Source organism: Chrysemys picta, chromosome 2, assembly GCF_011386835.1.
Source record: "Chrysemys picta bellii isolate R12L10 chromosome 2, ASM1138683v2, whole genome shotgun sequence".
Classification (NCBI taxonomy): Eukaryota; Metazoa; Chordata; order Testudines; family Emydidae; genus Chrysemys; species Chrysemys picta.
Window position 1 is genome coordinate 286,980,708 of NC_088792.1, and position 20,526 is coordinate 287,001,233.

At 45.3% G+C, this 20,526-nt stretch overlaps 1 protein-coding gene across 1 annotated transcript; it reads left to right on the forward strand.

Moving 5' to 3' along the window:
- Positions 1–15,965: 15,965 nt before the first annotated feature.
- LOC135981850 (uncharacterized) lies at positions 15,966–17,868 on the forward strand. Its single transcript, XM_065586348.1, has 2 exons — positions 15,966–16,648; positions 17,244–17,868. The coding sequence occupies exons 1-2, from the start codon at positions 16,105–16,107 to the stop codon at positions 17,744–17,746; spliced, it is 1,047 nt and encodes a 348-aa protein (XP_065442420.1). The 5' UTR covers positions 15,966–16,104; the 3' UTR covers positions 17,747–17,868.
- The last annotated feature ends 2,658 nt before the right edge of the window (positions 17,869–20,526 follow it).

Genomic DNA, 20,526 nt, shown 5'->3' on the forward strand with positions numbered 1-20,526 from the left:
CATTCCAATATGGGCCCATACATGTAAGCAGTCCAATAGGCAGCTAAATTTGCTCCAGTGTCGAATTTCTCCTTCTCTCTCCATCATTTTGAATTTTGGTTCGGTCCCTCTCTCACTTTCCAATATCGGTTTAATCTGAAAATCTGCTCCTGCTTGAATTTATATAAAATAAAAGCACCAAAGAAAGAGAAGAAACTGCCTTGGAGAATGCACAGTGACACTTAAGTGTGGTTGGTTGGTTGGTTGGTTTCCTTTGCTTTTTAATTTGGTTGATCAAAAAGCCAGATGAAACCTTATTGAACTGTATTACAAATATTGATTTTATATTGTTTTACAATGAATTGAAATTTATACTTCATTTCCATGTCCTGCCAAACAAATCAACGACATTCATTTTTATTGTGTTTAATACAGTGTGGTGTCATATGTACGGCCATATGTAGAGCCAACACTTGATTTTGAAAGTTATGTTGCCTTTAAAGCATTCAGAGTGATGACACTCTTTGCAGTAAACCATATGGAAAAAGAATTCCAATTACATTTGTCCCTTGCTATGCATAACTTATTTTGTGCCTTTCTACCCTTTCTGCTTTTGTCCTTACACATATATGCTATTCTTTTGTACTCCACCTTAGTAATTCGTCCACTAGTGCACATTTAATGTTGAGACTAATCACACATATGCACAAGATATCACCTACGATGCAGGACAGGTAGTGCAACTTGTGCAGTATTCAGTTGCACCTCTTACTGTAATATAAAATTCACCTGTTATCACTATAGGTCTCGGTGAGAACATGCACAACTGGTAAGCTGTGACTCTTACTGATGCAGGCTGTCTCTGTGTTTAGCACTTCAACATGCAAGTTCTACACTAAAAAAGCACACTTTTGCTGGAAAAATGAAAGACGTGTTTTGCTACCAACTTCAACCTAGGACATGCAACGTCTGTACTGGTGCATACCTGTTTAACTGGAATATGCATGCTAAAACAAGTTGATTACTGTAGCATTCAATAGTGGCACTAGTACAGATCCTGTTCAGAAATATGCAACACCTTTCTTGGTCAAATGAGTCCTGTTCTAATTAGAAGGTTTATAGGCTCGTACGAATTTTGGAACTGCAGTGTTGATTGTTGCTTAAACATAAAGAACATACCATTCCTGAGTTTCCCAGGTATGAAATACAAAACAAGGGTGTGTTGATTTTTGAAAGATGCTGCAGAGTGCACAATTACATCATTCACAGGCCGCATGTGCTTCACAAGCTTGTATTCCACAGCATTTGGAAAATAACTTAAAAGATGATGCTAACGTTAATACTTTTTGAATTTCCCACATAGTCAATAGCCCCATTGGAGGAGAGGGAGGGGGAAGTAAGATAGAAAACCGTATGTTTGTACAGGTAGTCGTTTATTTTTATAATGTACTGCATGATAATATAAAGAATATGCCTAAACGGTGTGAAAGTTGTGGGGACACAGACAGCAATCGAGAACATTAAATCGAAGGATGATGTTTTATCTTTAACTCATACTTAGAAAAGCTGGGCCCAGCAGAGCCATTCTAGCAGCTCTTCCCTGCTCCTCAGTATAAGGGGTCTGGGTGGGGTGGAGTGGAGTAGGCTCCGGCTGTTCTTGGATGGCTCAGTGCAGCTAGAATAGAAATTGAAGCACCTCTGCGGCTGCTCTTTTGTATAGTGGGGACTGGCCAGGCCTGTGAGTTTGGGTGGCACAGAGATGGCACAAAGAGCTCTTTTTTCCCAGCCCTGTGCTAAGTGCAAAAATGAAGACACGGAATCGGTCAAGGTCTTCTTTAGATCCATTCTGAGCTGTTTTTAATTAGGTTTGAGACAAAACATATACATGTTTTTTTTCTTATATAGAATTTAAAATACGTATTAATGACCGAACAGCTCTGAATTGCTCTCAAGTGAACCTGAGTTAATGTTTTTGAATTGATTATTTTTTTGTCCCGTGGTTCACTCAGAAGTCTTGCCAATTTGTCACATAAAAAGTGCACAATGCAAGACCTTCAGAAACTCTCTTGGAAAGTAGTGACTCTTGTCACCAGCAGCAGCCTTTACTTCAGTTTAATATTTCCCTAATTAAACAAAAATCATTTCTTGATCAGTGCCATTTTTATTGGGTGATGTTTTTACAGTGATATAAGCTAGAACAGGTCAGTTATCTTCCATTTATGAGCACTCGTAAAAAAAGTACAAACGAAAATTTCAAACTATGAAACAGAATGTGATTCCAAGCTGGATTCCTGGACAAAGTAGAACCCCTGTCAATAGAAATTCATAATAGCCGTGCTGCTCACACCGCTCACAAGAGAGCAACAGCTAGTGCTGCCTTACTGCCACTAACCAAGACATTTTCTGCACCTTGTTTAATCTCTTTCGGGTGGGAAAGGGGGCTGAGCTCTGTGGAGGCTCCCTTTCTTTGCCAGCATTAGCAACCCGCCAGGAGTAAAATACTGCACCAGATTTATGAAATGAAGGAGGATTTTGCCCCAGAAAATGACTGCTCTCCGAGTGGATGGTTCATCTGGATCTGAGCAGACTCCAGCCTTTTTGTGAAGCCTAAAAATATTCACCAATGAAAAGCTTTTAAACTGGTGTCTTTAAAAGCAGAGTAAACACAAAGATTGTGGCAAAAAACTGGGCTCAGTGCTCTTGGTGCCTTTTCTATAACTGTACCTGGTTTTTAATTACTTCCTTTCACTACCGGCATTGAATTACAATGTATGTGTTATATAGCTCTTTATCAGAACTCTGTACAGTTGTGAACTGCTGCTTTATGACCTGATTCAATAAAAGAAAATTGTCCGGCTCCCACGCTGTGACCGTGGAAGCCTCAATCTCCATATATTTAATTGAAATGGAACTTTACACATTAAGTATTCCACACAGAAAGAATGGGAACAGAATTTGAAAATAAACTCCTTTGGAATGAACTGGAATGTTCTGTATTAATACTGGAAATACTCTAACATTTTGAAATATAAATGTTTGTCCCATTAACTGGCATTATGACAAATATAATTGATCTTTTCCCAACATGAGTAATGACCTCAGTGGAAACATTTTAACCTCTTATATTTGTACTTAAAATTTTCAGTAAAATACAGAGCTATTTCAAGTTACCCTTCCAGATCCATGGGCCTGGTGGTGTATCTACTGATAAAGACCCTGATAAAGCAAAATATTTACACACATGCTTAATGTTAGCCATATGAGTAGTTCCATTAACTTAATGGGAATACTCATGCTTAAAGTTAAGTATATCCTAAAGTACTTTGCTGAAGAGAGTTGTAACCTTTCAGTGAATGTGACCACTGATTAGTTAAAAATATTCTCCCATTGAAAAAGCTTTTCTGCTTACCCGTTTCTTGACTGTGGAACTTATTTCTGATAGAAGATAAGTAAGTGCAGCTTTCTTGGATAATCGGGATTCCCAAGTGCCAGGAGCAGGGTGACCTTCTGCCTCCTGAATATGGAATTGCTCCTTTGTGTAACACCTTTGACATAAGTAATACCGTGTGAAAGAAATAAAGACTATAACATGACCTCCTTATATGGTTGCACGCTTACAGCAGTTCCACACAGTAGTTAGTGCCCAACAGGGGGTCCCCAAGACTTGCATGTAAAACTAGTATCGATGTCTCTGTTTTGTAAGTTTTATTTTTGTAACTGTGCATGTAAAGCATCACTGAATCAATGGATCTGTTGAAGAACTCAGCTGCTGGAACCATGCGAAATGTTTTGAATTGCCCTTAAAATATGGAAAATGTTTTCTGAATGCTTTATATTCTTTCTGCTGTAAATTAAAAACAAAAAATTTCCCCTTACTAAGTGTATTTCTTTTAACTTCCATTTTAATCAAGAAGGAGCTGAAGTTCCTCACGTAATTATATATATCCTTGTAAAGTATGGATCTGTGTCACACACTTAGAAAACCTACTTGTAAACTCACATAGTCTCTTAACTGACTGAATTTCAAAGGTAGACAATTTTTTAAAACAAATTCTGCTTCTAGTGTGTGTACAGCTCCCACTGGATTTGATGGGATCCATGTACTCATGTGAGAGGAGAATGTGGTCCTTAAAACCTATAGTTAACTGTTTCAAACGAGGAAGCTAGGAAATAGGGAACACAGTTATCTAATCAAAATGATCAACAAGAGTAAAAAACTTGAAGTCACTTGGACCTCTCCGCCTGGGTATTGATGATGTACATTATATAGTCACAGTCTTGACTCTTTTCTGTGGTTTTTAATTTATACTCTTAATCAGGCATATTTCAGAGAAGGGACCAAAATAATTTCTAGACCACATCTTTTAGAAAAACATCCAATCTTGATTTTAAAATGGTCAGAGATGGAGAATCCACCACAAGTCTTAGTAAATTGTTCCAGTACATTTCAGAGCTATAGTTGCACTTCAAGTAGTAAAACGGACTTGGCCTTCAGATTCAGGCCTTCATGATAACCCCAAGATGCATTATAATTACTCAGAAATGCACTGCCTATCCTTTTATTGTTTTAGTTTAAGATGTTTTAAGCTCAGCCCAGAGACTCCCATCACAGTGTTCTGCACCTACCACATGGGGGACTCAGGTACAACTCAGTGGTTCCTGCGTCTTGCTTCAGAGTCTAGCAGCAAGAGGCAAATGCGATCTGAGACTCCTTTTCCCCTTTTTCTTTCCTTTTCCCAAGGGAAAAGAAATGTTCTTATGACAGTTAAACCAGATTTTACAGCAGAAAGGTAACCAGATTCTCTCACTCTGGGTCCCCTCTTGTTCATGTTGCAAATGACAATTTTGAGGAAGATGGGTTACAATTCACAAAAGCTTAGAAAATCCAACTGTAGTTAAATGTAGGGGGGCAAATTCATCCCCTCTCTAGCTCAGTGGTGGGCAACCTGTGGCCCGTCAGGGTAATTCCAGCCACTGGGAGCTGCGGGCGGCCGTGCCTGCGGATGGTCAATGGAAACACTGTCTCGCGGTCTGCCTGTGGATTACCCTGACAGGCCGTGTGTGGGCCACAGGTTATCCACCACTGCTCTAGCTCCTCTAAAACTAAGAAAATTAAGCAGAGCCTTATACGGAGATTAGAATCTGTCAAATAATTTATTTTAAATACTTCACAAAACACCTCGAATAAATCATGATATAAATATATTTGTGAATTATTTGACCAAATGTGTAAGATGATAAAATACCAGTAAAAAAAGGTTTCAGAGTATCAGCCGTGTTAGTCTGTATCCGCAAAAAGAACAGGAGTACTTGTGGCACCTTAGAGACTAACAAATTTATTAGAGCATAAGCTTTCGTGGACTTCTATGCATCCGAAGAAGTGGGCTGTAGTCCACGAAAGCTTATGCTCTAATAAATTTGTTAGTCTCTAAGGTGCCACAAGTACTCCTGTTTTTTTTAGTAAAAAAAGATGTCTAATAATGTTTTTGGAAAATAACTCAAAACTGAGCAAATAAATTATTCAATTTATATTATGATAAATTCCCCTAAGGATGAATTTGGCCATTTTAAGCCGAGTATGAGAGTCGTACTGAGCAGTGCAATTTCTGTGTGCACTTACAAAATGCTGACCAGGGGAATAGTTAGTTTTCCATTAAACAATAACGCTCCTTCAGAAAAAAGCAATGAAATGTTACATTGTTTGGGAGGGATAGCTCAGTGGTTTGAGCTTTGGCCTGCTAAACCCAGGGTTGTGAGTTCAATCCTTGAGGGGGCCACTTGGGGATCTGGGGCAAAATCAGTACTTGGTCCTGTTAGTGAAGGCAGGGGGCTGGACTCAATGACCTTTCAAAGTCCCTTCCAGTTCTAGGAGATGGGATGTCTCCATTAATTATTATTATTACATCCAGGAAGATTATAAATGCACAATTTTTATAACCGAATAAAATTAAACAGAAAAAAATAGAAGAACACGAGAAAGTAGGACGAAATATTTGACCAGCACCTAGCCCAATGGAGCCCCAATTTTGATCAAGACCTCTAGACACAACTGTAACACAAATATATAATGAAATATATTTCATCGAGCTATTTTCAACTTTCTGAGAGCACAATACTTTCTGTACTTCTTAAATAAGGTACTGTCTGTGAGGGCAGAGACTAAATCCTGAGTTTCCAACAGAATCCATGAGGCAGTGTGTAATAAATTCCAGAACTCTACGTAGGGGGACAGAATAAAAAGTAATTTTAAAAGTTCCATGAGGCCTTTAGAAACAAAATCCAAAAAGTCACGTTTAACAACAAGGCAGAATTAATTTCTGGTTAATACATTTAACGGGCATATAAATGGCTTTGAACCAGAGCTGGATAATATTGTAATATAGTAAACAATTCTTCCTGTCTTTATAAAGCTATTAGAGCGCGCACACACACACACACACACACATCTATCTGTTGTGTAAAAGTGTGTGTCATTAATCTCATGATTAACCCATTCAACATATGATAGTAATCAGAGTAAGAACAGTTCCAGGTCAGAGTGTGGCATTTGGATCCTATATTTACCCTAAATTTGCCAACCAGCTAGCGGTTGTCATGTGTCCAAGGTAAAAGAAGCTTTGCCATTAACATCGCCAGAAACAGGAGCAGGCCCTTAATGATTCAGTGAATGGGACGTAGGCTCCTAAAAGACCTAGGCATCTTTGAACTTTTTACCCCATTACAATCCATATCCAGCACAAGAAAAATGTAGAGGTCAATAATAAAAGATACAATTGGATCATCCCAGAAAGAGAGTGAGTTAAAGTTCCAGCCGCATCCCCCACTTCCTGAGCTGTCAGTCTGGGTTCACTCTGGGGAACTGCACAGTCAAGCTCATGAGTGGTAGCTGGACTCCCTTAGTCAGCACTAAGTCAGCCAGCTCGACTGCCCCAGAGCCCACGGCTTGCGTCACACCCCCATCCCCCACGCCAATGGCCCTGCCCTGAAGGGACCCATCTAGGGGCAGAGCGGAGCTCAGGCTCTGTAGCCCCAGCGTGCCAGTCCCACACCCGGCAGGAACTAGACTGAGCCCCGCTCCACAGCCACCACCCACTGTCAGACACTGCTCCCCTGGGACAGATTCGAACCCGTGCCCCAGAGAGGAGAGACGCCCTCCCCACCCCACCCCTACCCCCCGGCCAGCCCAGAATATTATTATTCATCTTACATAGCACTGTCCAGCAAAACACTTCCCAAAGGAGGTCAGTGTCATCATTCCCACTGTACACATGGGGAAACTGAGGCAGGGGGCAGGGACGGGATTTGCCCAAGGTCACCCAGTGGCAGAGCCAGACATAGACCCCCAGTCTGCTGCATCCCAATTCAGTGCTTTACCCATTAGGCCACATTGCCTCCCTTGACTCTGTGGCCATAGCTCGGGAGCTGCATTCCCCCCATGCACCACCAGGGGGAGCCATGAGATGTTTAGCTTTGTCTGTCCCAAGTGTGGGGAGGCATGTCCCACCCTGGGTCCCACACAGGTGCCTCTGTCCAGAGTGTGTGGCTGTCTGACTCTTCCCCTATCCCATCAGGGACACGGTGGCCACGGGGCACAGAGGGCGACAACCCTAGACGCTGTGCCAGAGGGAGGGAGCCTGGCCTGTCCCCTGTCCTAACAGGCAAGCAGCCTGGGGGTCCCATCCCCTCTCCCGTTCCTCCCCCCAAAACTTTCACTGCTGCCAGGAGTAGGGGGGAAGGTGCCTTGTTGAGAAGAGCAGGTGGAGCTGGGGGCAGCAAGCTGTGGGGGACAGAGTCTCTGGGGGCAGGGGGCTGCTTCTACGCCTCCGTGGGGGCCTCATGGTCGAGGGCTTGGAGATCATCCAGGAAGCGCTTGGGGGTCAGGATGTGACTGGAACCTGGAGGGGGAGAGAGGTGGTTGGCAGTGGTGGGCACAGTGGGGCGGGCATGAGGCTGGCATCACCTGCTCCCCCATCCGTGCAGCTGGACCCTGCTCTAGTGACTTCTGAAAAGGAAGTGAAGTGCTACCCTATCCAGCCAGAAAGAAATGAGGCTCTCAGCCAAGGATGGCTTTTGGCTCATGCAGGAAGTTTGCCATAGTTTTGAGATAGAACTAGAAACCCCTGGCAATTGTGGATTTCCACATAGCAAAGCTCATTCTCTGTCAGAAACCAACTGGAGTCACGCAGTTAACACATTGGCTCACAAGACAGTCATCTTTGCAAGATCAGGTCAACACCTGGGAAGTATCACAGGTTTCCTGCAACGAGTCTCAAGATGATAGCTCAGATCACAAGAAGGACAAACGATGAAGACATTCTAGCTTTTGGTTCATACACTGAAGCAGACAAATTTACCCTTTGCCCACACAGCACTTCCATGTGTCTTCCCTCTGTCAGGTTTCCCAAGGTCAAAGGAATGGTAAAGCTGCTCTATACAAGAACCATACCTCATCTACGTGGTGGTGTGTCTGCTCCAGGTGACGGTTACTGCCAGAGGTACTACTTGAGCTTCCAGGGCCACTTGTTGACCTGCAGTGTAGAGACAGTTACACTACGATATCATACCGTTAATTACATTTATATACCACCTAGAAGTATGCTTGGTAATTTGCAAACAAAGGGTATACAGACCAGTGACTATAAATGTAAACACCAATAGTCATAACAAAGAAAGGTGGAACATTCCCAAGGAGCTAATATGCAACAGAAGAAAGAAAGTTCAATTTCTTTTGCAGCAGAGGAGTGAAGCTTGAGCAGCAAGCTTTAGCCATAGAATTCAGACAGTGGTTCCAACTTACCACTAACGAATGGCTGCAATGCCACTGGAGATCCGAGAAGCAGGTGGGAGAGAGAAGAGCGGCACTACAGCTCAGAGCATAGTGTATTGTTGCTCTTGATTGACCAAGAACATGGGTTTAGGGATCCCCCTCTCTTTGAAATAAAAAGCAGATGAGCTTGTGTGCGCTATTTTCCCTTGGTTGAACTTGGGAATTTAAATTCTTTTTGGAAGCTACTGAACTCAGAAAAAGATTGTGTCAGTCACTGGAAGCATGCAACATTCGTTGCTTGTTTTCCTAAAAGTTCACCACAGAATAGAGAGGCAGTGGCCAGTACCAGATATTTCAGAAGAAGGTGCAAGAAGCAGGCCTCTCAGAGTTGGTAAGACAACTCCCACCTGTTTATGCTCTCTGTATGTGTGTATATATATCTCCTCAATATTTATTCCACTCTGTATGCATCCGAAGAAGTGGGCTGTAGTCCACGAAAGCGTATGCTCTAATAAATTTGTTAGTCTCTAAGGTGCCACAAGTACTCCTGTTCTTCTTTTTGCGGATACAGACTAACATGGCTGCTACTCTGAAACCTGTAGAGCAGTGGGACTCAACCTTTCCAGACTACTGTACCCTTTTCAAGAGTCTGATTTCCCCCAGTGAAGGAAAAAGAACAGTACATCTACAGTTTGTACACATAAGACATCTACAACAGTAGTTCTCAAGCAGGGGTCTGGGGCCCCCTGAGGGGGGCCGCAAGGAGGTTTCAGGGGTCCACAAAGCATGGCCAGCATTAGACTTGGGGGGTCCAGGACAGAAAGCCAAAACCCCACTGCATGGTACTGAAGCCAAAGCCAGAGCAACTTTGCATGGTGGGAGCCCACTGTGGCATAGGGAACTGGGCAATTGCCTTGCTTGTACCCTCAATGTCCTTCTTGGCTTTTATATGCAGAAAAACAGTTGCTGTGGCACATGGGGGCCGTGGAGTTTTTATAACATGTTGGGTCGGCCTCAGAAAGAAAAAGGTTGAGAACCCCTGATCTACAATATATCCTGTATTTTGGCTTTTTATCATTTGCCTGCTGTACCACCTTTCAATATTGATTATGAACACAATTCTAAATAGGACACTGAATTTATATAGAGGCAACAGGATAATTTCTGTCCTATTCTCTATCCCTTTCTTAAAGATTCCCAGCATTCTGTTCGCTTTTCTGATTGCTGCTGCACATTGAGTGGATGTTTTCTGAAAAACATCCACAATGACTCCAAGTTTTCTTTCTTTGAGTGGTAACAGCTAGTTTAGACCCCACGATTTTATATGAATAGTTGGACTTATGCTTTCCAATGTGCATTACTTTGCATTTATCAACATGAAATTTCATCTGTCATTTTGTTGCCCAGTCATCCAGTTTTGAAAGAGTCTTTTGTAGTTCTTCCCAGTCTGCCTGGGTCTTAACTATCTTTAGTAATTTTGTATCATCTGCAAACTTTGCCACCTCACAGTTTACCTCTTTTTCCAGATCATTGATGAATATGTTGAATAAGACTGGTCCCAGAACTTACCCCTGGGGGACACCACTATTTACCTCTCTCCATTCTGAAAACCGACTATTTATACTACGCTTTGTTTCCTATCTTTTAACCAGGTCAAATGACAAAGGATGAATATAAATAAATAACACAAGTAGGTAGGGACAACATTAGAAAGGCCAAAGCACAAAACAAGATCAAACTACCTAGAGACATAAAGGGTAACAAGAAAACATTCTACAGATACATTAGAAGCAAGAGGAAGACTAAGGACAAGGTAGGCCCATTACTCAATTGGGGGGTGGGGGGAATAATAACAGAAAATGGGGTAATGGCAGAGGTACTTAATTACTTCTTTGTTTCAGTTTTCACCAAGAAGGTTGGTTGGGATTGGACATCTAACATAGTGAATGCCAGTGAAAATGAGGTAGGATCAGAAGAGGCTAAAATAGGGAAAGAACAAGTTTAAAATTATTTGGACAAATTTGATGTCTTCAAGTCACCAGGGCCTGATGACATGCATCCTAGAATACTTAAGGAGCTGACTGAGGAGATATCTGAGCCATTAGCTATTAAGACGAGAGAGATTCCAGATGACTGGAAAGGGGCATATATAGTGCCAATCTATAAAAAGGGAAATAAGGACAACCCAGGGAATTACAGACCAGTCAGCTTAACTGCTGAACCCAGAAAGATAATGGAGCAAATAATTAAGCAATCAATTTGAAAACAGCTAGAAGATAAGGTGATAAGTAACAGTTATCATGGATTTGTCAAAAACAAATCATGTCTCACCAACCTGATAGCTTTCTTTGACAGGGTAACAAGCCTTGTGGGAGGGGGGAAGCGGTAGAAGTGGTATATTTTGACCTTAGTAAAGCTTTTGATACTGTCTCACATGACCTTTTCATAAACAAACTAGGGAAATGCAAGCTAGATTGAGCTACTATAAGGTGAGTGCAAAACTGGTTGGAAAACCATTCCCAGAGAGTAGTTATGAGTGGTTCAGTCATGCTGGAAGGGCAGAACGAGGGGGGTCCCACGGGGATCAGTTCTGGGTCCGGTTCTGTTCAATATCTTCATTAATGATTTAGATAACGGCATAGAGAGTACACTTATAAAATTTGCAGACAATACCAAGCTGGGAGGGTTGCAAGTGCTTTGGAGGATAGGATTAAAATTCAAAATGATCTGAAGTAAATAGGATGAAATTCAATAAGGACAAATGCAAAGGACTCCATTTTGGAAGGAACAATCAGTTGCGCACCTACAAAATGGGAAATGACTGCCTAGGAAGGAGAATTACAGAAAGAAATCTGGCAGTTGGAGAACCACAGCTCAATATGAGTCAATAGCATAACTCTATTGCAAAAAAAGCAAACACCATTCTGAGGTGTCTTAGCACAGGGATGGGCAAACTTCTTGGCCTGAAGGCCACACTGGGGTTCCAAAACTGTATGGAGGGCTGGTGTAGTGTACTAAATTGCTCCCCGTAGGAATGTGCTACTTACAGTGTATTACTTATGGCTGCCAGTCCTGGTACTCTGAGGGGTATGGTAAGGGGGCAGGGAGCTAGGGGGTTGGATAAGGGGCAGGGAGTCCTGGGGGGGCAGTAAGGGGACAAGGAGTTGGATAGGCATGGGAGTCTCGGAGGGACCTGTCAGGGGGCAGGGATGTGGATAGGGGTCGGGGCAGTCAGGGGACAGGAGGGGGCAGTCAGGGATAAGGAGCAATGGGGTTGGATGGGTCGGGAATTATGAGGGGGGCAGTTAGTGTGCGGGGGCCAGGCTGTTTGGGGAGGCACAGCCTTCCCTACCTAGGTGTAATATATTAAATTGCTCCTCATAGGAATGTGTACTTATGGTGTACTACTTACGGCTGCCAGTCCTGGTGCTCCCTAAGTAGCACATTCCTTGGGGAGCTTGCAGCCCGGCCGCCCCAAGTACTGACTGCACGGTGAGCTAAAGCTGCGGGGGAGGGGCCGGGGGCTCAAGGGCCAGGCAGGATGGTCCCGCGGGCTGGAGGTTGCCTGTAGTTTACCCACCTCTGTCTCAGCAGGAGTGTTGTAAGCAAGACACGAGAAGTAATTCTTCCATTCTACTCTGCGCTGATTAGGCCTCAGCTGGAGTATTGTGTCCAGTTCTGGGTGCCGCATTTCAGGAAGGAAGTGGACAAATTGGAGAGAGTCCAGAGAAGAGCGACAAAAATGATTAAAGGTCTAGAAAATGTGATCTATGCGGAAAGGCTGAAAAAATTCAGTTTGTTTAGTCTGGAAAAGAGAAGACTAAGCGGGGACCCGATAATAGTTTTCAAGTACATAAAAGGTTGTTATGAGGAAGAGGGAGAAAAACTGTTCTCCTTAAACTCTGATAGGACAAGAAGCAATGGGCTCAAATTGCAGCAAGGGACATTTAGGTTGGACATTAGGAAAAACTGCCTGTCAGGGTGGTTAAACATGGGAATAAATTGCCTAGGGAGGCTGAGGAATCTCCATCAATGGAGATTTTTAGGAGCAGGTTAGACAAACACCTGTCTGGAAGGGTCTAGATAATACTTAGTCCTGCAACGAGTGAAGGGGACTGGACTAGATGACCTCTCAAGGTCCCTTCCAGTTCTATGATTCTATGGGAGATATGATAGAGGTCTATACAATTATGAATAATATGGAGAAAATGGATAAGAAAGTGTTATTTATCCCTTCACACAACAAAAGAACCAGGGGTCACCCAATCCAATTAATAGTCAGCAGGTTTTAAACAAGAGGAAATACTTTTTCATACGGTGCACACCCCATCCGTATAACTCATTGCCAGGGGATGCTCTGAAGGCCAAAAGTCTAACTGGGTTCCAAAAAGGATCAGGCAAGTTCAGGAGGACAGGTCCATCAATGGGTATTAGCCTATATGGTCATGGACAGAACCCCGTCCTCCAGGTGTCCTTAAACCTCCTTAAAGCTGGGAATGGAGGATGGGATGGATCACTTGCAACTGCCCTGTTCTGTTCATTCCTTCTGTAGCATCTGACACTGGCCATTGTCAAAAGACAGGATATTGGGTTAACTATTGGGTTATAAGAACTAGGGGCCACCAAATGAAATTAGTGGGCAGGAGGTTTAAAACAAATAAAAGGAAGTTCTTCTTCACACAGCGCACAGTCAACCTGTGGAACTCCTTGCCTGAGGAGGTTGTGAAGGCTAAGAATATAACAGGGTTTAAAAGAGAACTGGATAAATTCATGGAGGTTAAGTCCATTAATGGCTATTAGCCAGGATGGGTAAGAAATGGTGTCCCTAGCCTCTGTTTGTCAGTGGGTGGAGATGGATGGCAGGAGAGAGATCACTTGATCATTACCTGTTAGGTTCACTCACTCTGAGGTATCTGGCATTGGCCACTGTCGGTAGACAGGATACTGGGCTGGATGGACCTTTGGTCTGACCCAGTACGGCCAATCTTATGTTAAATGGACCATTGGTCTGAGCCAATGTTATGCTATAGCTTCAACAGAAATTATGGACTTCCTGCATTGTACTAGCCAAAGAACTGCACCAAGTCAGACTAGATGATCAGAATGGTACCTTCTGGACCAAGATCATGTTTGTTGTAGCATCTATTTTAGGAGAAATCTTTGAACTATCCTCTGATTCTCTCTCTCTCTCTCATTTTAAAATGCTTTAATACTTTTTTGACTGCTCAAAGTACTATTGTCACTATAAACACTCTCTGGTAGCTAACTTATAGAATGAATACTCCATCATATTATATGCCACCTTTTAAAAACAGCACCAAATAACCAGGTTCATTTAATTTGTAAAATAAAGCAATACAAAACCAAAATGAAATAAACAACCCTACAATACCTCTCCCTGCCTCCCAACTGGTGAAGCCAAAGAAATAAAAGGCTTTTTTTTCTTTTTGCTGGTATATTTTAAAAGGCTCCATCCAGCCCAGTATCCTGTCTACCGACAGTGGCCAATGCCAGATACCTCAGAGTGAGTGAACCTAACAGGTAATGATCAAGTGATCTCTCTCCTGCCATCCATCTCCACCCACTGACAAACAGAGAGCTAGTGGCTCTGAAGAGTTCCTATGTTCATTTTTAAAACATTGGTGTCTAAGCAGAATCACAGAGCTTACCATCCTTGCACACTATAATCTAGAAATAAAGAACATTCTGCTTAATTTGTCAACCTAATGTGAACTGACTAGTTAGCAGTGAAGTCATTTAACAGCACAGCATCAAGCTGTCTGGAAGAGCCACAACCCACGATTTACCAGTTCTATGAACAAACAGGAGTATAGAAATTCCCAGATTCCTTTCACTGGGGCTAAACCTTGAAAAAATAAAAAAGCAGCACTGGTCCTTTGATAGGGGAAAAAGTCCCCAAACACACTGCCCACAAAAAATTGAACAAGAGCTAGTGTCATTCATCTTTTACTCCTTCCTAACCTGTAGAGGCAGCCCTTCCCAAAGTCACATCTATCACCCTTAAGAGGCATGCAGCAAAAAAGCCTGAGTTTTCTGTGACTTAGTGAACCCCTTTCAACTCAACAATCACTGAGAAACAGAGAGGTAAATGAATGCTGCTGCATGTGAGGCTTCCTGCCTAGAGGTAGAAGAGAGAACACAGCAAGTAGATGACAGCAGCTGCCACGTTAGGTGGCAGGACCCTGTGTGACACACTCGGGGGTGCAGATCCGACTCCAGCGGAACTGCCACACGCCCGCAGCAGCAGCAGGTCTGCTCCACACACTGTCTGTACAGGTTTCAGGGTAGCAGCCGTGTTAGTCTGTATCTGCAAAAAGAACAGGAGTAATTGTGGGACCTTAGGGCTGGTCTACACTGGGCGGGGGGGAGAATCGATCCAAGATATGCAAGTATCTTGGATTGAATTACCTGGGGTCCACACGGCGAGGGATCGCGGGGCGCGGGGTCCACACCGTCGACTGCGCTACCGCCGCTCTCTCTGGTGGAGTTCCGGAGTCGACAATGAGCGCGTTCGGGGATCGATATATCGTGTCTTAACGAGATGCGATATATCGATCCCAGATAAATCAATTGCTACCTGCCAATACGGCGGGTAGTGAAGACGTACCCTTAGAAACTAACAAATTTATTTGAGCATAAGCTTTCGTGGGCTACAGCCCACTTCATCGGATGCATAGAATGGAACATATAGAGAGGAGACACATATACATACATACATACAGAGAATATGAAAAGGTGCGAGTTAGGCCATTTTTACTCCTACAAAAGTTTTTTTTTCTCCTGCTGACAATAGCTCATCTTAATTAATTGGCCTCGTAGAGTTGGTAGGGTAACTCCCACCTTTTCATGTTCTCTATATGTATCTCCTCACTATATGTGCCATTCTATGCATCCGAGGAAGTGGGCTGTAGCCCACGAAAGCTTATGCTCACATAAATGTGTTAGTCTCTAAGGCCTGGTCTACACTACGGGTTTAGGTCGACTTTAGCGGCGTTAAACCGAATTAAGCCTGGACACGTCCACACAACGAAGCCCTTTCTTTCGACTTAAAGGGTCCTTTAAACCGGTTTCTTTACACCACCTCTGACGAGGGGATTAGCGATAAAACCGGTCTTTGCGGGTCGGAATTGGGGTAGTGTGGACGGAATTCGACGTTATTGGCCTCCGGGAGCTATCCCACAGTGCTTCATTGTGACCGCTCTGGACAGCACTCTCAACTCAGATGCACTGACCAGGTAGACAGGAAAAGACCCGCGAAGGTTTGAATTTCATTTCCTGTTTGCCCAGCGTGGAGAGCACAGGTGACCCCGCAGAGCTCATCAGCACAGGTAACCGTGATGGAGTCCTCCCAGGATCGCAAAAGAGCTCCAGCATGGACCGAACGGGAGGTACGAGATCTGCTCGCCATATGGGGAGATGAAGCAGTGATAGCTGAACTCCGTAGCAGTAAAAGAAATGGAAAAGTATTAGAAAAGATCTCCAAGGCCATGAAGGACCGAGGCCATAACAGGGACACACAGCAGTGCCGCGTGAAAATTAAGGAGCTACGGCAAGCTTACCACAAAGCCAGAGAAGCAAACGGAAGGTCCGGGGCAGAGCCGCAAACTTGCCGCTACTACGCGGAGCTGCATGCGATCCTAGGGGGTGCAGCCACCACTACCCCAACCGTGTGCTATGACTCTCTCACTGGAGAAACACACAGGGAAGACGGTTCGGGGAACGAGGAGGATGATGACGATGGAGGTACTGTAGGTAGCTCACAGCAGCAAGGAAGCGGAGAAACCGGTTTCCCCAACAGCCAGGATATGTTTGTGACCCTGGACCTGGAACCAGTAACCCCCGAACTCACCCAAGACCCTCAGGGCACACAGGAGACCTCTGGTGAGTGTAACTTTGTAACTATTTGTAAACATTACAAAAAAAAAGCAAGCGTGTTTAATGATTACTTTGCCCTGGCAATCGCGGCCAGTACATCTACTGGAAAAGTCTGTTAACGTGTATGGGGATGGAGCGGAAATCCTCCAGGGACATCTCCAGAAAGCTCTCCTGGTTGAAATGGGGTGATTTTATTAAGGGGACATTCAGAGGCGCCCGTTCCTGCTCTTCTGACCAGAAATGTTCCCCGCTGTTAACCACGCGGTGGGGGGAGGGGTGAAGTGATCATCCCAGAGAATCGTGTGTGTGTGTGGGGCGGGGGGGTTTACTTGTGTTTGTGCCGCATGTTAACCGGGAAACCGCAGCCACTCCTTTTACATTGAAACCCCATTTTAAATGGACAACCCAATTCATCCTTGATATGGGAAATGCGCTGCTGTTTGCAACCTTTCCCGCATGTTAAGAAGGTTAAAAAAGCCAAAACACTGTGGCCTACGATGGCTGCCTGCAAGCCGAAATATGCGACCTTGTAATGAAAGAGTGTACCCATTGTTCTCTAAAATGTGTCTTTTTTAACCACCTCTCCCTTCTCCTCCGCCAGCTGCAAATGTTTCTCCTTCGCAGAGGCTCGTGAACATTAGAAAGAGAAAACGTAGGACGAGGGACGAGATGTTCACGGAGCTGCAGATGTCCGCCCAGGCTGATAGAGCACAGCAGAATGCGTGGAGGCAGTCAATGACGGAGATGAGAAAAGCCCAATATGAACGAGAGGAGAGGTGGCGGGCTGAATCGCGGGAAGAACAGAGCAAGTGGCGGGCTGAAGACGATAGGTGGCGTCAGCTTGCAGACAGACGGCAAGAGGCAATGCTCCGTCTGCTGGAGCATCAAACTGATATGCTCGAGCGTATGGTTGAGTTGCAGGAAAGGCAGCAGGAGCAGAGACCGCCGCTACAGCCCCTGTGTAACCAACAGCCCTCCTCCCCAAGTTCCATAGCCTCCTCACCCAGACGCCCAAGAACACGGTGGGGGGGCCTCCGTCCACCCAGTCACTCCACCCCAGATGATCGCCCAAGCATCAGAAGGCTGGCCTTCAATAAGAGTTAAAGTTTTAAAATGCAGTGTGTCCTTTTCCATCCCTCCTCCCCCACCCATCCCAGGCTACCTTGGCAATTATCCCCCTACCTCTGTAAGGAACTAATAAAGAATGCATGAATGTTAAAAAAAAATGACTTTATTGCCTCTGCAAGCGGGAGGGGAGGGTGGGGTGGGGTGGTTGGTTTACAGGGAAGTAGAGTGAACCGGGTCGGTGGGGGGGGTTTGGAGGGTTCATCAAGGAGAAACAAACAGAAGTTTCACACAGTAGCCTGGCCAGTCACAAAACTCGTTTTCAAAGCTTCTCTGATGCGCACCGCGCCCTGCTGTGCTCCTCTAACCGCCCTGGTGTCTGGCTGCGCGTAATCAGCGGCCAGGCGAGTTGCCTCAACCTCCCACCCCGCCATAAAGGTCTCCCCCTTACTCTCACAGATATTGTGGAGCGCACAGCAAGTAGCAATAACAATGGGGATATTCTTTTCGCTGAGGTCTGAGCGAGTCAGTAAGCTGCGCCAGCGCGCTTTTAAACGTCCAAATGCACATTCCACCACCATTCGGCACTTGCTCAGCCTGTAGTTGAACAGGTCCTGACTCCTGTCCAGGCTGCCTGTGTACGGCTTCATGAGCCATGGCATTAAGGGGTAGGCTGGGTCCCCAAGGATCACGATAGGCATTTCAACATCCCCAATGGTCACTTTCTGGTCCGGGAAGAAAGTCCCTTCCTCCAGCTTTCGAAACAGAGCAGAGTTCCTGAAGACGCGAGCATCATGTACCTTTCCCGGCCATCCCACGTTGATGTTGGTGAAACGTCCCTTGTGATCCACCAGGGCTTGCAGCAGCATTGAAAAGTACCCCTTGCGGTTTATGTAGTCGGTGGCTTGGTGCTCCGGTGACAAGATAGGGATATGGGTTCCGTCTATGGCCCCGCCACAGTTTGGGAATCCCATTTCAGCAAAACCATCCACTATTGACTGCACGTTGCCCAGAGTCACTACCCTTGCTATCACCAGGTCTTTCATTGCCCTGGCAAATTGGATCACAGCAGCCCCCACTGTAGATTTGCCCACTCCAAATTGATTCCCGACTGACCGGTAGCTGTCTGGCGTTGCAAGCTTCCACAGGGCTATCGCCACTCGCTTCTCAACTGTGAGGGCTGCTCTCATCTTGGTATCCTGGCGTTTCAGGGCAGGGGACAGCAAGTCACAAAGTTCCATGAAAGTGCCCTTACGCATGCGAAAGTTTCGCAGCCACTGGGAATCGTCCCATACCTGCAGCACGATGCGGTCCCACCAGTCTGTGCTTGTTTCCCGGGCCCAGAATCGGCGTTCCACGGCATCAACCTGCCCCAGTGACACCATGATTTCCACATTGCTGGTGCCTGTGCCTTGTGAGAGGTCTATGTCCATGTCAATTTCCTCATCACTCTCGTCGCCGCGCTGCAATCGCCTCCTCGCCTGGTCCGGGTTTCGCCTTGGCATGTCCTGGCTCTGCATATACTCCAGGACAATGCGCGTGGTGTTCATAGTGCTCATAATTGCCGCGGTGATCTGAGCGGGCTCCATGATCCCAGTGCTAGCTATGGCGCCTGGTCAGAAAAAAGGCGCGAAAGTAGTATCTGATGGACCAGGAGAAGGAGGGAGGGCGGGAGGGAGGGAGGGCCGAGTGACGACATGGCGTACAGGTACAGGAACAGGGAGAAACACAAACAACTGTCACACAGAATGGTCCCCCCAAAGATTAAAATGAAAACCCTGGGCTTAGCAGGCCATTGATTTCACGGAGGAAGGGGAAGCATATGAATACAGAACAAATCTATTTTTTACATCTTAAGGTGGCAGCCGACGGTGCAGCATGAGTGACAGCCATACCAGTACGACGATGACGGATACCAATCATAAAATACCATCATCTGCCAAAAGGCAAGGGGCTGCTGCTGTGTAGCAATGCAGCCCCACGTCTGCCAGCCCCACGTCCGCCAGCACCCAGCATCGCCCTCGGCCTCTTCTGGGTGCTTAGCAGACAATACTGGGCAATTGGCAGAAAATAGTATATTACGACTGGTAGCCATCATCATCGAAACAGTAGCATGTCTGCCCAGGTGGCCATGATTGACAGCCACACCAATACGATGACGACGGATACCAGTCATAATATACCATCGCCTGGCAAGGGGCTGGTGCAATGCAGCCCTACGGCTGCCAGCCCCATGGCTATCACTCATGCTACACCGTCTACCGCCAAAAGGCAGTTAGCAGCTGCTGCTGTGTAGCAATGCAGTCCCACGTCTGCCAGCACCCAGAGGACATATGGTGACGGTGAGCTCAGCTGAGCTGAGCGGGCTCCATGCTTGCCGTGATATGTTGTCTGCACAGGTAACCCAGGTAAAAAGGCGCGAATCTATTGTCTGCGTTGCTGTGACGAGGGGGGAGGGGCCTGACGACATGTACCCAGAACCGCCCGCGACACTGTTTTGCATCATCCGGGCATTGGGATCTCAACCCAGAATTCAAAGAAAAGGCGCGAACCGCTTCTCGGCTCTCTGAGCTGTGGCGCAAACGTAGTATCTGACGGACTAGGGGAAGGAGGGAGGGGGGCCGAGTGACGACATGGCGTACAGGCACAGGGAATTAAAAATCAAGAACGGTGGCTGTGCATCAGGGAGAAACACAAACAACTGTCACACAGAATGTTCCCCCCAAAGATTAAACTGAAAACCCTGGGCTTAGCAGGCCGTTGATTTGACGGAGGGAGGGGGAAGCAAATGAATACAGAGAAAATCTATTTTTTACATC